The sequence below is a fragment of the Babylonia areolata genome, chromosome 21 (assembly GCF_041734735.1).
Source record: "Babylonia areolata isolate BAREFJ2019XMU chromosome 21, ASM4173473v1, whole genome shotgun sequence".
Classification (NCBI taxonomy): Eukaryota; Metazoa; Mollusca; class Gastropoda; order Neogastropoda; family Buccinidae; genus Babylonia; species Babylonia areolata.
Genome location: NC_134896.1, coordinates 1,252,703 through 1,269,930, shown reverse-complemented (window position 1 = coordinate 1,269,930; position 17,228 = coordinate 1,252,703). Strand labels below are relative to the sequence as shown.

Here is a 17,228-nt window from a genome sequence, read left to right as displayed (position 1 = left end):
CAGACATGATCATGTCTCGCACATGACTGTGAATGACTGAATGACAGTTTTGCAGATTAAAAAAAATCACAGAGAGAGAGAGAGATTTGTTTTGGTCCTGCATTGATTGGCTGCCTGATGTGTTGTGCGTGCGCGCAGAGCAGCCTGCTGTCCTATGACGTCATTATTAGCATAAAGATCCCGAACATGTGGAGTCGTAACTATGCCTTGGGCAGGGCGTCTGTGATTGTGTTTCTCGTCGAAACATGGAACCGTGGAGAAGTACTAGGTTCTCATGAATACCCAGGTAAGTTTTTGTATGAATACTCTCCATTCTTTCCTTTCATATCGGAGGGTTAGTTTACAACGGGAGTTGAATCGGCGGCTCGATTCGTTCGCAGTGTCAAACAACACAGAGCTAGATGTCTTGTGTGTTCTTGTTGAGTTCTCGTGGGTTGGAAAGCACCTACCGATATTTTTTCCTCTCATCTCCTGTCTAATGCTCACCAGTATTTCTAGTGGGTTAATTGTATGAATCCAGATGACATCAGGAATGTTAGATACACGGGAATTCTGTGTTGATGGCATGGGAACGCTGTACAGGCGAAAAAAACAAAACAAGGCGAAATGAATATTGAAGTAAACAATCAGAACACGTACTTTCCAGGTTGTCGGTCTTGACACAGTGCTGTCCATTGCTAAATTTAGCTTCCCTTTGGAAATCCCGTGTTTTTGTTTTTTCTCTTGGGATTTTTATAACTTGGCGTCTAGAATGTGACACATTTCTGCATTGAGAGTTGGATATGTATTCTCCAACTTAATTGACCATTAACAAGTACAGTGTTTAAATTGAGAGTGTACAGGTAGTTCATTGTGCCAAAAAAACAACGTGTCGTCTGCTGATGACCAAGTCTTCCGAGTTCAGTTCACATCGTAACAAAGGTCTCGTTCGTCACAACTTTGTGACCAAGTTATCACTCGAAGAAAGACGACATTATTTTAATTGTTCGTCGCGTTCCATTTTGTTTAGGACATGGTTCTGCTGATTCATGTTTGTAATAAACACCTTGGTCTTCGAGGTGTTAGGGACAGAACTGATCGCGTTTGTGTTGGGTGTATGAGTCAGTGACCTGTCAGGGAGTGAAATGGAGTCTATCACTCAGTATAAAATTTTGTATTCATTCGTGAAATATTGCAAACTAAAAAACACCAATTATCTGATAATTTTGTGGCTTTTTTCTTTGATGTCTTGACTATTATTACTATTAGACTTGGAGACTGAAACCTTAAGCTGAAAAAGTGAAATTAAGGGACACAGTAGTTACAGTGATGTCTGTAATCATGGGAGAATGAGTATTGTCTGACTCCGAATCTAATTGGGTGATGATAAAACCCACCAAAAACAAAGTTTGGTAGCTGAACACTTCAAAGATATTTTATTTGTCTTGAACTTTAAAGCACAACAATCAGAACAAACATGGTGTGCTTTTTTGTGTGTGTGCAGGCATAGCAGACAGGCCCATGTTGGAGGAGAACTTTTATGAGAGAAGGAGGAAGGATTGACCTGCAATGACAGTGCTGCCCATGGTGATGTCGTTTTTGACCTTGACACTCACGGTGGTGCCAGTGGTGCTGGTGTCAGTGCCGTCGTGACGTGGCAGTGGTAACACAGTTACACCTCCCATTAGTGACCATAGTAACACACTGTTACACCACTTTGTAGTGATAGTGCTTGGCATATCACATGACATCCTGGATGTTTGTAACTTGTGTTTGGAATACCTGCATCTTCACATTTTGGACAGAAAGTGACAGTCTGAAATTGTGACATTGTTGATGACACTGACCTTGTTATTCAGTTTGTGATAGTGACATACATTGCGCCACTCATCACAAGCACAGCCTGCAGTGAACCTGCTTTGCCTTGTACACTATACTAAAAATTGTGATATATTCTTATGATTTAGTTTTACAACCACCAAAGATCTGTGAGTCTTCCAACCATCACAGCTTCAACTTTTCAAGCATTCCAGACAAGTGAACAGAAGGTGCTTTTTCAAGTGGTATTCTTAATCACTGTCAGCATTTATTTCAGAAAACAAAACAAAAACCAAACAAAAATAAGCTTCGCTCTGAAGCTAGTGTTCAGGAGCACCCCAGATCTGAGAGATAGTAGAAAAGACATCAGTTGAATTCAGTCACAAGACGACAGGAGACATGGCAAGTGGTTTATAAACAAGTGACTAAGTAAGAACAAGAACTACTCTAGACACCACCAAAGACGTCAGTTGATCACAGCCAAAAGATTAGAGGAGACAACGGCAAGTGGTTTATAAACAAGCAGCCAAGAACAAGAACAACTGTAGACACCACCAAAGACATCAGTTGATGACAACCACAAGACGAGAGGAGACAACGGCAAGGGATTTCAATAAACAAGCGACTAAGAACAAGAACAAGAACGACTCTGGCCTTCATCATTGAACATGAAGGCCAACAGCAACTTTCGAGAACAGGTGGGGCAGGTGACCTCCTGGTTCAAGGAATGGAGTGAGTGTGAGCAGACGGTGGCGCTGTACTCGCTCCTCAAGAAGCTAACGCCAGCCCAGGCCAAGTTCCTGGACCAGGTCCTTCAGCAAAGTCTGGCTGAGTGTGCCGATGTCAAGCAGATGCAGACCAAAGCCAACGATGAAGGTAGCGTTCAGAAACCTTTGATGATGATGATACGATAGTAACATACTGTAAACCACGTTCAGAAACCCTTGAATGATGATGATGACAGTACGATACTCTGTAACATACTGATAACCATGTGATGATACGATAGTCAGTAACATACTGATAACCATGTGATGATATGATAGTCAGTAACATACTGATAACCATGTTCAGAAACCTTTGATGATGATGATACGATAGTAACATACTGATAACCACGTTCAGAAACCCTTGAATGATGATGATGACGATACGATACTCGGTAACATACTGATAACCATGTGATGATACGATAGTCAGTAACATACTGATAACCATGTGATGATACGATAGTCAGTAACATACTGATAACCATGTTCAGAAACCTTTGATGATGATGATACAATAGTCAGTAACATAGTGATAATGATAGTCAGTAACATACTGATAACCACGTTCAGAAACCCTTGAATGATGATGATGATGATGATACGATATTTGGTAACATACTGATAACCATGTGATGATACAATAGTCCGTAACATACTGATAACCATGTGATGATACCATAGTCGGTAACATACTGATAATCATGTGATGATACAATAGTCGGTAACATACTGATAACCATGTGATGATATGATAGTCAGTTACATAATGATAACCATGTTCAGAAACCTTTGATGATGATATGATAATTGGTAACATACTGATAACCATGTGATGATATATATGCTAGTCGGTAACATACTAATGACCATATTCAGAAACTTTTGATGATGATGATATGATAGTCGGTAACATACTAATATTGTTATAACCACATTCAGAAACCTTTGATGATGATAATGATGATGGTGATGATGATGATACAATAGCTGTTATCATAATAATAGCCATGTCCAGAAACCTTTAATAATAATGATGATGATACGATGGTCGGTAACATACTGATATTATGACTATATGAGTAATAACCATGTTCAGAAACATTTGAGGATAATAATGAAATGATAGTCATTAATAACAGTGTTAAGAAACCTTGGAGAATAATGATGAAACGATAGTCAGTAATAACCATGTTAAGAAACCTTTGAGGATAATGATGACCTTGTTCAGAAACCTTTGAGGATAATGATAACCTTGTTCAGAAACCTTTGAGGATAATGATAACCTTGTTCAGAAACCTTTGAGGATAATGATAACCTTGTTCAGAAACCTTTGAGGATAATGATGACCTTGTTCAGAAACCTTTGAGGATAATGATAACCTTGTTCAGAAACCTTTGAGGATAATGATGACCTTGTTCAGAAACCTTTGAGGATAATGATAACCTTGTTCAGAAACCTTTGAGGATGCTGTTGAAATGAAAGTCGGTAATAACTATGTTGAGAAACCTCTGAAAATAAATCTTTAAGATAATGATTAAACGATAGTTGTTAATAACCAAGTTCAGAAACTTTAGAGGACAGTGATGAAATGATAGTGGGTCATAACCATGTTAAAAAACCTTTGAGAATAATGATTAAACTATAGTCAGTAAATGAGTAATGCTTGTTTAGAAACCTTTCAAGATAATGATTAAATGACAGTCAGTTATAACCCTGTTTATAAACCATTGAGGATAATGAATGAATTATTGTTGACAATTGGCAATAATCATGTTCATAAACCATTAAGGATAATGATAGTCTATAATCATGTGGAGAAACCTTTCAGCATAGTGATGAAATGATAGTCGGTAAGAACTGTGAATGTGATGTTGTTGATGAAGATGATGATGGGGTTGTTGTGCTCTGTCCATTGGTGTAATTAGTTTTGAAACATTCTGAAGTTTAGTGTCTAACTGTGGTCCTACCTTACCCATCATGATGAAATCGTGTGTGTGTGTGTGTGTGTGTGTGTGTGTGGTATAATGTCTGTGTGAACTTCATTGCATGCAGCAACATTTTTTTTATTGCATATATATGTTCTTCATTTTGTCTATTCTGTATTCACATAATGTTATTTTTAAGCATATGTGTGTGCATGAGTGCATTTTTGAAGAGCATTTTACTTCAGTCTGGTGGCCGTAAATTGTAAGTTAAAGCTGCGTGCTGACTGTGTGTCAGTATCATTGTGGTGGGACAGCATTTTACTTCAGTCTGGTGGACGTAAATTGTAAGTTAAAGCTGCGTGCTGACTGTGTGTCAGTATCATTGTGGTGGGACAGCGTTTTACTTCAGTCTGGTGGACGTAAATTGTAAGTTAAAGCTGCGTGCTGACTGTGTGTCAGTATCATTGTGGTGGGACAGCATTTTACTTCAGTCTGGTGGACGTAAATTGTAAGTTAAAGCTGCGTGCTGACTGTGTGTCAGTATCATTGTGGTGGGACAGCGTTTTACTTCAGTCTGGTGGACGTAAATTGTAAGTTAAAGCTGCGTGCTGACTGTGTGTCAGTATCATTGTGGTGGGACAGCATTTTACTTCAGTCTGGTGGACGTAAATTGTAAGTTAAAGCTGCGTGCTGACTGTGTGTCAGTATCATTGTGGTGGGACAGCGTTTTACTTCAATCTGGTGGACGTAAATTGTAAGTTAAAGCTGCGTGCTGACTGTGTGTCAGTATCATTGTGGTGGGACAGCATTTTACTTCAGTCTGGTGGCCGTAAATTGTAAGTTAAAGCTGCGTGCTGACTGTGTGTCAGTATCATTGTGGTGGGACAGCGTTTTACTTCAATCTGGTGGACGTAAATTGTAAGTTAAAGCTGCGTGCTGACTGTGTGTCAGTATCATTGTGGTGGGACAGCATTTTACTTCAGTCTGGTGGACGTAAATTGTAAGTTAAAGCTGCGTGCTGACTGTGTGTCAGTATCATTGTGGTGGGACAGCGTTTTACTTCAATCTGGTGGACGTAAATTGTAAGTTAAAGCTGCGTGCTGACTGTGTGTCAGTATCATTGTGGTGGGACAGCGTTTTACTTCAGTCTGGTGGCATTAAATTGTAAGTTAAAGCTGCGTGCTGACTGTGTGTCAGTATCATTGTGGTGGGACAGCATTTTACTTCAGTCTGGTGGACGTAAATTGTAAGTTAAAGCTGCGTGCTGACTGTGTGTCAGTATCATTGTGGTGGGACAGCGTTTTACTTCAGTCTGGTGGACGTAAATTGTAAGTTAAAGCTGCGTGCTGACTGTGTGTCAGTATCATTGTGGTGGGACAGCATTTTACTTCAGTCTGGTGGACGTAAATTGTAAGTTAAAGCTGCGTGCTGACTGTGTGTCAGTATCATTGTGGTGGGACAGCGTTTTACTTCAGTCTGGTGGACGTAAATTGTAAGTTAAAGCTGCGTGCTGACTGTGTGTCAGTATCATTGTGGTGGGACAGCATTTTACTTCAGTCTGGTGGCCGTAAATTGTAAGTTAAAGCTGCGTGCTGACTGTGTGTCAGTATCATTGTGGTGGGACAGCGTTTTACTTCAATCTGGTGGACGTAAATTGTAAGTTAAAGCTGCGTGCTGACTGTGTGTCAGTATCATTGTGGTGGGACAGCATTTTACTTCAGTCTGGTGGCCGTAAATTGTAAGTTAAAGCTGCGTGCTGACTGTGTGTCAGTATCATTGTGGTGGGACAGCGTTTTACTTCAATCTGGTGGACGTAAATTGTAAGTTAAAGCTGCGTGCTGACTGTGTGTCAGTATCATTGTGGTGGGACAGCATTTTACTTCAGTCTGGTGGACGTAAATTGTAAGTTAAAGCTGCGTGCTGACTGTGTGTCAGTATCATTGTGGTGGGACAGCGTTTTACTTCAATCTGGTGGACGTAAATTGTAAGTTAAAGCTGCGTGCTGACTGTGTGTCAGTATCATTGTGGTGGGACAGCGTTTTACTTCAGTCTGGTGGCCGTAAATTGTAAGTTAAAGCTGCGTGCTGACTGTGTGTCAGTATCATTGTGGTGGGACAGCATTTTACTTCAGTCTGGTGGCCGTAAATTGTAAGTTAAAGCTGCGTGCTGACTGTGTGTCAGTATCATTGTGGTGGGACAGCCAGAGGGAGGCTGTTGGTCCATTGATCTCTTGGTTTGGGGATCCACATTTGTTTCAAATAATTTAGCATGGTTACTCTTCTGTAATTTGGTTTTGATAATGATAAAATTTGAATATAGTTATATTTAATTCACACGGGGACACACACACACACACACACACACACACACAAGCATGCACGAATGCACACACTTGCTATCTTACTAGGCACTATTTCAAGGAGAAATGTGCTTGGGAGATCTTGGCTTTGGATCAAAATTTGTGACGATACAAAATTTAATTTTGTAAGCATTGAAAATTGAACACACAGAAAATGTACAAACTTTGCTTCTTCAGATCTTAGTTCCATCCTTTTGATTTGAAGGAAAAAAATTGTTTTTTTACTCGATTATGTTGCTGAACTGATATCTTAAAGCTTGGAATAGTTTTGTGAATGTATTGTAATGGGTTACATGTGTGGAGGGGGAGGGGTTGAGGGAAGATGAGCAACAGTTACAGGAAGTTCTGAAAGTTCTAACAGAATTTTAATAAACACACACCCAAAAAACAACAACCAAGAACAAGCAAACAAAGTGTGTATCAGACATGGAAGATGAACAGCATTCTTGATGTCAACTGTTTGATTTGTCCTCATCTCACAAACAGCAGTAGTCATGTCACACTATCAGGAATCTGTTTTCACTTTCTTTTAAACCCACTTTTCATTAAGTATCATTATCATCATCAGTAGTATGTACGTATATATATATATATATATATATATATATATATATATATATATATATAATATAATATATATGACCTGCATGCAGACTTCATGTTAAAGTTATTTCTCTCCACACAAAATCAAGATGACTGTATGCTGTAGCCAAGATAAATTTCAATGAAATGACTGTCCAGGTTTTTTAACGGATATTTATTTTCATATATATTATCATACCACAAACAGTGGACACTTTGTTGCATTGACGGATGTGTATGTGTGTGTGACATTCATTTCAAGTAAGAAAAAGCCTAATTTACTGAATGAGCACAACGTTAATTCTGTTCTCCATTTTCCTCCCCCCCTCCCCCACCTGTATTTAACTGAACTCTCTCCACGGAACATGTTCCGCCGTGCCTGTCTTAATCTTCTTATCGTTAAACCTCACTCCTCTGGACTTGCAGACCTATCTGACTGCTGAAGAGTGGTGTTTTAAGAACAAGTGTTCTGTTCAGGAAAAAACACCCACATTGAGCCTGTTTATGAAATTCATTTTAGACGTGGTATAACTTGCAAGTTGCAGCTGCAGTCTGCCCTCATTGTCAGTCTGGGCTGTCTGTCTCTCTGTCCAGAGCTCAGACTTAAGTAAAAAATGTCTGTTTTGTTTGTCTATCTGTCTCTCCATGCCTTTATAGTTTTAAAATAAGATAAGATAAGATAAGAATAACTTTATTATCTCCAACTGGAGAAATTTGGTCAGGTGCATTATCACAACATAGACAAGTAAACAACATGGGGACCATAACTGAAAAAGCCAACAACAGCCCCAACAAATATTACGAAGATACAAATGTAAAAAATATCACATACATCGTTTCATACATACATCCACACACTGCAGGTAATAACTAGTATTCTTAATGTAAAAACAGAAAGAATTAAGAAACATTATTTGAATATAATTATAAACATAGCCTACTATACTGCACATTGATTATAATAGACAGATAAGATAAGAATAAAGATGAATTGCGGAAAACCACAACCAGATAATCAGCACACACCCGCACCGAATCCCCCACCCCCACCCCCCACCCCACACACGCGGATAACTTGATTAAACAAGAGTAATAAACATATGTTCTCAAATAAAAGCATTTCACATATTCGCTTTTAAAAACATTGCAATTAATATCCTTTGTGTGACTTGCCTGTCTTTGTCAGTGTCTGCCAATCTCTCAAGAGAGTCAGTGGTCCTTTTGTGTTTGACTAAACTATTCATTTTTGCTACAGATGATTTTTTTTTTTCAGTTCAAACAACAGTGTGGACAGCTGTATACATACAAATGATTTTAAACTGAGTTTCCAATCAGTATGGCTGTAACTTAGTGTAAGTGTAATACAAAGAATTTGTTAATATCCTTGAATTGGAAAAAAACATGTGATGATCGATTTGTGTGGAGGAGAGAACAGAGAAGCCACTGTTACAGTAGTGTTAATTGTTATACTGTGTCGTTGAAATAAAGGAAACAATCATGTAATTTTATTTACAATCATTCCTGTTGAGATGGAATTTATTTAATATATGATTAATGTCATCTGTCAGCTGTGTTAGTGCATACCGTTTTGTGAAATTTACACACACACACACACACACACACACACACACACACACACACATATATATATATATATATATATGTGTGTGTGTGTGTGTTATATGTATGTATGTGTGTGTGTGTGTGTGTGTGTGTGTTCATGTACATGTACACAAGTAGGGCTATGCTTTAGAAGATTACATGACAGAAACTCAATCTGTCAGTGACATTTCTTTTGATTTATCCAGCTGTTGACAGGAGTCATTACATTTTAAACAAAAGGAGGAAAAGAGCTTGAGGGGGGTGGGGGGAGGATGGAGGGTGAGAGAGAGAGAATGACAACTGAGACTGGAGTAAACTGGAGCATCAGATAGACAGAGAGAAAGGAGAAAGACAGAGAGAAAGATGGGGAGAAAGATGGGGAGAAGATGGGGAGAAGAGCAAGAAAGACACACACAGAGGAGATGGGGAGAGGGTGGGGGGGGGGGAGGGCAGCACTAGCAGAATGATAGCAAACAGAAACTGCCTTTTTGAAAGTAACATATGGACAGGTCTGTGAGTGTGACTCGGGTTATGAATGAGTGAGCTGTATGTATCCTCCCTATGATGTGAAGCCTCACTGTCAGTCAAGCTCCTAGACAATGGCACCACTTGGTTGTGGCATGACGGAGTTGCCCTTTTACTTAGCGCAAAGCTCCAGCGATCTGCAGCAAGTGTTAGCAGTGTACTGGCCCCACCCATCAACGTGATTAGCTCTGTCAGTGTATTGAAGACCGGCAAATGCTAGGTTTTGTTGACAGATGACAGCCACACTCAGTTTATGATGCCTTTGGTACTTAGACAGCCGGCAGGTTATGAATTGATCACACAGACTGCCTGGGTACACACAGACAGGAGCACAGGCAGGAGACACTTGTGAGCTTGTCTGTGCACTCTCTATATATTATGCATGCTGTATTCATCGGCATATTATATAATAGTATGTGATAATATCCACGTGTATACACTCACACAAAATACACACAGATGCATGCACATCTTGCACACATGCACACACACATACATGGAGACACACACACACGCACACATGCACATGCACGCGTGCGCGCACACACACACACACATTGACGCAACTACACATACGTACACAAATACACATTTATGCACCCAGAGTGCAGTCCGCCCCCCTCACCCTCCTCACACACACACTTGTTTGCATGCATGCACTTACACTGTTGCAGTCACAGTCACACATACACTGATACACAGACACATGTCAGAAATCATCTCAGTGAATAGACGTTAAATTAATTACCAACTCTCTCTCTCTCTCTCTCTCTCTCTCTCTCCCTCACACACACACACACACACACACACACACACACACACAGTCCTTTCATTTCTCCATCTCTTTCCCTCTTTCATATGTAGTCCTTAGAACTATTCTGCCTCTCTCTTTCCCTCGTTCATACAAAGTCACGAAGAACTATCTGTGGATGCATTATCCCATCAGAGTCGTCTTCTATTCATGCACAAAGATTTCTCCACCCAGTTAATCACCTACCCGAACACATCAATGCAACCTTAACACAGAGACACTTAAAAAGTCACTCCCTTAACACACAGAACTTTACACTCACTTCTGCATGCACACACAAAGTTCCACACACATCAAAATCTGCACATGCATGCACATACATGTGTGTGCTCACACACACAGAGACACATACTCACACACACACACACACACATTTATACACATACCTGTTGACACATACGCACACACATGCACACACACACACCCGCACACGTGCGCGTGCACACACACATGTGCATACTCACACACACACACACACACACACACACACACACACACACACACACACACACACACACACACCCCTACCTCTACTTTCCTGTTTAGTTCAGTTCAGAAGCTGACAGAGCAACCACTTCAATGCTGTGCAGTACAGACATTGATTTTTCTCACACAGCTTACTGGAGGCTTCAGGAGGTTCTGTAGCTTTTCCTTTTGTTTCATTGTGTCCATTAAAGTGTGGCTTGAAATCCTGCTCTCGCCTTTTTTTAACACGTTGGACTGGAATTTAGTGCAAAATAAAAGTGAGAGTGAGAGTGTATCATTTAGATGAGATGATAAAGTAAGGTCAGTGTGTTGGAGTGTGCTGCTTTCAGGCATCTGCCAAGCAGACATGGTGTAGGGTAGATGATGTGTCCCAATGTAGGGTAGATGATGTGTCCCAATGTAGGGTAGATGATGTGTCCCAATGTGGGGTGGGTAGATGATGTGTCCTAATGTAGGGTAGATGATGTGTCCCAATTTAGGGTAGATGATGTGTCCCAATATAGGGTGGGTAGATGATCTGTCCTAATGTAGGGTAGATGATGTGTCCCAATGTAGGGTGGGTAGATGATGTGTCCTAATGTAGGGTAGATGATGTGTCCCAATGTAGGGTGGGTAGATGATGTGTTCCAATGTAGGGTGGGTAGATGATGAGTCCCAATGTAGGGTAGATGATGTGTCCCAATGTAGGGTGGGTAGATGATGTGTCCCAGTGTAGGGTAGATGATGTGTCCCAATGATGTGTCCCAATGTAGGGTAGATGATGTGTCCCAATGTAGGGTAGATGATGTGTCCCAATGTAGGGTAGATGATGTGTCCCAATGTAGGGTAGATGATGTGTCCCAATGTAGGGTAGATGATCTGTCCCAATGTAGGGTAGATGATGTGTCCTAATGTAGGGTAGATGATGTGTCCTAATGTAGGGTAGATGATCTGTCCCAATGTAGGGTAGATGATCTGTCCCAATGTAGGGTAGATGATGTGTCCCAATGTAGGGTAGATGATGTGTCCCAATGTAGGGTAGATGATGTGTCCCAATGTAGGGTAGATGATGTGTCCTAATGTAGGGTAGATGATGTGTCCCAATGTAGGGTAGATGATGTGTCCCAATGTAGGGTAGATGATCTGTCCCAATGTAGGGTAGATGATCTGTCCCAATGTAGGGTAGATGATGTGTCCCAATGTAGGGTAGATGATGTGTCCCAATGTAGGGTAGATGATGTGTCCTAATGTAGGGTAGATGATGTGTCCCAATGTAGGGTAGATGATGTGTCCTAATGTAGGGTAGATGATGTGTCCCAATGATGTGTCCCAATGTAGGGTAGATGATGTGTCCCAATGTAGGGTAGATGATGTGTCCCAATGATGTGTCCCAATGTAGGGTAGATGATGTGTCCCAATGTAGGGTAGATGATGTGTCCCAATGTAGGGTAGATGATCTGTCCTAATGTAGGGTAGATGATGTGTCCCAATGTAGGGTAGATGATCTGTCCCAATGTAGGGTAGATGATCTGTCCCAATGTAGGGTAGATGATGTGTCCCAATGCAGTGATGCCTCCATGAGAAACTGAAGAGTCAAACTGTTTGAGTGTTTCATTGGGGTTCATGATTATTTTTATGTGTTTTTTTTTCATAGTGGGTAAAAAAAAAGGGGGGGGGGGGGGTGGAGGAGGGGGGGGACTTTACAGCAATCAGAGAGAGCTGGGTCACAGTCACATTATTATTAATTTTTTTTAAAGAAAGAAGTCTCAACTGTTTCGTAGTGATTTTGATGCAGATGTTATCAAAAAGGTAACAACAAAAATATTTATAATTTATTATGTGTATTGGATACAATGTATTATAATACATAGATAAGTGAATGACCAGATATTTTTACCTTGAACTGTAACCAGTGGCTAAAGTCACTGTGATTTTAGATCAGACTCTCCAGACCATTGGAACAGCTTTAATGACTGAAATTCTACAAACACTAAGACTTGTGGAAGTTGCACTGCTAAGAGTAAGATCCCAGAAATATTGACTAACCCAGAGTGAGTTTTATTTTCAAAGTAAAGCTCAAAGGAGGCACATTTTTTTAAAGAGCAGATAAAAAAAATAATAATCTGGTTTGCCCACAAAGTCAGTGATCTTGCAGTTTGGCACTTGAGAATTTCCAGTTGTCAAATTATTTCGTTTACCTTGGCTGAAGGCCACAGAGTCAAAATCAGGAATTGTTTTCTCATAAAATTATGCTCATTACATGCATGCATTTTCAACCTGCTTGCTTTCACTCCCAAGTACTATTTAAAATGTGAGCTTTGTGTGAGAGTGCAGGCATGTGCAGGCTTTGTCACGTGTGTGCGTCTGTGTCTGTGTCTGTGTGTGCATGCGCACACCAGGGTGTGAAAATGTGAGCAAGAGAGAATTTAGTTTGGGTTGCTTGTTAACACCTTTTTATTTTCTCATGACCCAGCGCTTAGAAGTTAGATGGTTTATCTCAACATGCTTTTGTTTACTGAGACTGTGGGGAAGAGTTTGCATCCTTGCTTCAAATGTGTTGTTGGGTTTAGAGAAACATTAGCTGTTGTTGCTGATCAAATGTGTTGTTGGGTTTAGAGAAACAGTAGCTGTTGAAGCTGATCAAATGTGTTGTTGGGTTTAGAGAAACAGTAGCTGTTGATGCTGATCAAATGTGTTGTTGGGTTTAGAGAAACAGTAGCTGTTGATGCTGATCAAATGTGTTGTTGGGTTTAGAGAAACAGTAGCTGTTGATGCTGATCAAATGTGTTGTTGGGTTCAGAGAAACAGTAGCTGTTGATGCTGATCTCTCATCCCATGACAGACAGGAAGGGGTGTGGTGGACATGGTGGGAATGTTGGACGGTTGGGGGAGGGGGTGATATTTTTTATGGGGCGTTTAGATACCCTATTGTTAAAATGCAGTTGGGGAGAGCTTTTCTCTGACTGAGTGATTGCAGATTCCAGTAGTGACAAAGAAATGAAGAAGTGTGATGGATCATCATTGGGAATGCTGCTGCACTGATCCACTAGGACAGGAAAATCAGTGCGGCAGAGTATCTGATGATACCTGCATTGAAGATTGTTCTTTGATTAACTTGTTACTTTAACCAAAACATTTAACAGGTGTAACATGATATTGATTGCTGGGTTGGGTTTGCTTTGTAATTGTATGGAAACTGGACACACCCTTTCTTCTTTCTTTCCTTCTTTCTTTTTTTTTCTTTTTTTTCCACCTTTTGTCTGTGTTCATGGTGTTCAGTGTAAGAGAACCTGTATTGAATTTTGGTAATCAGTGAGGTTCTTGAGAAGGTTCTGGCATTTTACGTAGACAAAATATGATTTTAGATTCTTCAGTGCCAACTGATTGCATAGTTTACTGAGTTTAGGTGTTTTAATACATGAAAGCTTGACTGTAACTGTACCTGATAGATTTTTATTTTCAGTATTCATTTAATTTTCTCTTCATTGGTACATGTTTTAAACAACTTTTATGATTAAGGCGTTTTTGCTTTCTTTGTTTTTCTGACATGTGTCTGTGTGTGTATGGTAATAAACTGTGTCCGTGTGTGTATGGTAATAACATATGTCTGTGTGTGTATGGTAATAACATATGTCTGTGTGTGTATGGTAATAACCTGTGTCCGTGTGTGTATGGTAATAACATGTGTCTGTGTGTGTATGGTAATAACGTGTGTCTGTGTGTGTATGGTAATAACATATGTCTGTGTGTGTATGGTAATAACATGTGTCTGTGTGTGTATGGTAATAACATGTGTCTGTGTGTGTATGGTAATAACCTGTGTCCGTGTGTGTATGATAATAACATGTGTCCGTGTGTGGATGGTTATAACATGTGTCTGTGTGTGTATGGTAATAACATGTGTATGGTTATAACATATGTCTGTGTGTGTATGGTAATGTGTCTGTGTGTGTATGGTAATAACATGTGTCCGTGTGTGATTGGTAATAACATGTGTCTGTGTGTATGGTAATAACGTGTCCGTGTGTGCATGGTAATAATATATGTCTGTGTGTGCATGGTAATAACTTGTGTCCATGTGTGCATGGTAAAAACATGTGTCCATGTGTGCATGGTAATAACATGTGTCCATGTGTGCATGGTAATAACATGTGTCCATGTGTGCATGGTAATAACATGTGTCTGTGTGTGTATGGTAATAACATGTGTCCGTGTGTGCATGGTAATAACATGTGTATGGTAATAACATGTGTCCGTGTTGGAAAGGAAGTGAAGCCAGCACCTGGCTTGTTGCCCATGTGTCAGAAGAGATTAACGTGGATATAAACCATGAATATATGATATATAATGAAGAATTCAGCTGTTGAATAATGCATTATCAGCAGCAGACATGCTGGAATGGAAACCCAAGTGACATGCCTTGTAACACACACACACACACACACACACACACACACACACACACACACACACACACACACACACACACACACCCTTTCTTCTACCTACATATACAGTATCTTTTTTCTTCTTCTTCTTTTTTTTCTTTCCATTCTTTATCTTCTTTTTTTCAGAGTGTAAATGGAGTGGGTGTGGCAGGGTAGAGTGTAAACTATGAAAAGGAAAAAAAGATTAAAAAGAAATCAGCCCAAAACTACACTACAGTAGCCTTATAAAGGCGGGAGCGTCATCTTCTTATGACTTGCTTTGTATTCATTTGTTAAATGAATTTTTAGTTAAATATAACTTTTATAAGTTTCAAAAGCGTCTTAGTGCAAACTAATAATGTATGTACCTAAATAACATGTCAGTGGGTGTGGCTTTCATAGTGAGAGTGTTTACGCAGGTATTTTCAAAGGGGCTTCCTCCCATTTCAAAGCCTCCCCTCTCCCCTCGTACCTTTATCCTCCTTATCCCCCACCTTCATGATATATTCTCATTTGTTTGCGCGAGTTTTGAATAAAAAAGTAGCTTCTGAGACGTATACTTCTCAGCCATAAAATGTCACCCTTGAGAATGATAGAATATAACTTTACAAGTAAATGTCAGTAAAAGGCTTATTTGTGTGTGTATGACTTTAAAAGAAAGAAAGAATGTATGTCTCCCTGAAGAGTAACGGCAGGAAAACGTTTCTTCTGACAGTATTCACCAAACAAGGAATTGGGGTTTATTGTTAAAAGAATGATATTAAGATAATGAAAAATAATAATAAAAAAAGAAAACAAACAAAAAAGACATGGGTGCTGGAGGGAGGGGGTGGGCATGTATTGAGAATTTATTCCTGCTGTTCAGTTTGTCTCTGTGCACACCTGTCCCATCTCTGTCTCTCTGCACACCTGTCCCATCTCTGTCTCTCTGCACACCTGTCCCATCTCTGTCTCTCTGCACACCTGTCCCATCTCTGTCTCTCTGCACACCTGTCCCATCTCTGTGTGTGAGAATTTATTGCTGTTCAGTTTGTCTCTGTGCACACCTGTCCCATCTCTGTGTGAGAATTTATTGCTGCTCTCTCTTCAGTTTGTCTCTCTGCACACCTGTCCCATCTCTGTGTGAGAATTTATTGCTGCTCTCTCTTCAGTTTGTCTCTCTGCACACCTGTCCCATCTCTGTGTGAGAATTTATTGCTGTTCTTCAGTTTGTCTCTCTGCGCACCTGTCCCATCTCTGTGTGAGAATTTATTGCTGTTCTTCAGTTTGTCTCTCTGCACACCTGTCCCATCTCTGTCTCTCTGCACACCTGTCCCATCTCTGTGTGAGAATTTATTGCTGCTCTCTCTTCAGTTTGTCTCTCTGCACACCTGTCCCATCTCTGTGTGAGAATTTATTGCTGCTGTTCAGTTTGTCTCTCTGCACACCTGTCCCATCTCTGTGTGAGAATTTATTGCTGCTGTTCAGTTTGTCTCTCTGCGCACCTGTCCCATCTCTGTGTCTCTGCGCACCTGTCCCATCTCTGTGTCTCTGCACACCTGTCCCATCTCTGTCTCTCTGCACACCTGTCCCATCTCTGTGTCTCTGCACACCTGTCCCATCTCTGTCTCTCTGCACACCTGTCCCATCTCTGTGTCTCTGCACACCTGTCCCATCTCTGTGTCTCTGCACACCTGTCCCATCTCTGTCTCTCTGCACACCTGTCCCATCTCTGTGTCTCTGCACACCTGTCCCATCTCTGTCTCTCTGCACACCTGTCCCATCTCTGTGTGAGAATTTATTGCTGTTCTTCAGTTTGTCTCTCTTCACACCTGTCCCATCTCTGTCTCTCTGCACACCTGTCCCATCTCTGTGTCTCTGCACACCTGCCCCATCTCTGTGTGAGAATTTATTGCTGTTCTTCAGTTTGTCTCTCTGCACACCTGTCCCATCTCTGTCTCTCTGCACACCTGTCCCATCTCTGTC

General features: G+C 40.5%; 1 protein-coding gene across 1 annotated transcript in view; it reads left to right on the top strand.

Annotated features, from left to right (window-relative positions):
• The first annotated feature begins 179 nt into the window (after positions 1–179).
• Positions 180–17,228, top strand: part of LOC143295783 (uncharacterized) — a 29,426-nt gene continuing 12,377 nt past the window's right edge. Inside the window, exons 1-2 of the mRNA XM_076607401.1 lie at positions 180–286; positions 1,484–2,673. Of these exons, the coding sequence (XP_076463516.1) occupies positions 2,466–2,673 (208 nt within the window). The 5' untranslated portion in view covers positions 180–286; positions 1,484–2,465. The remainder of the gene's footprint in view (positions 287–1,483; positions 2,674–17,228) is intronic.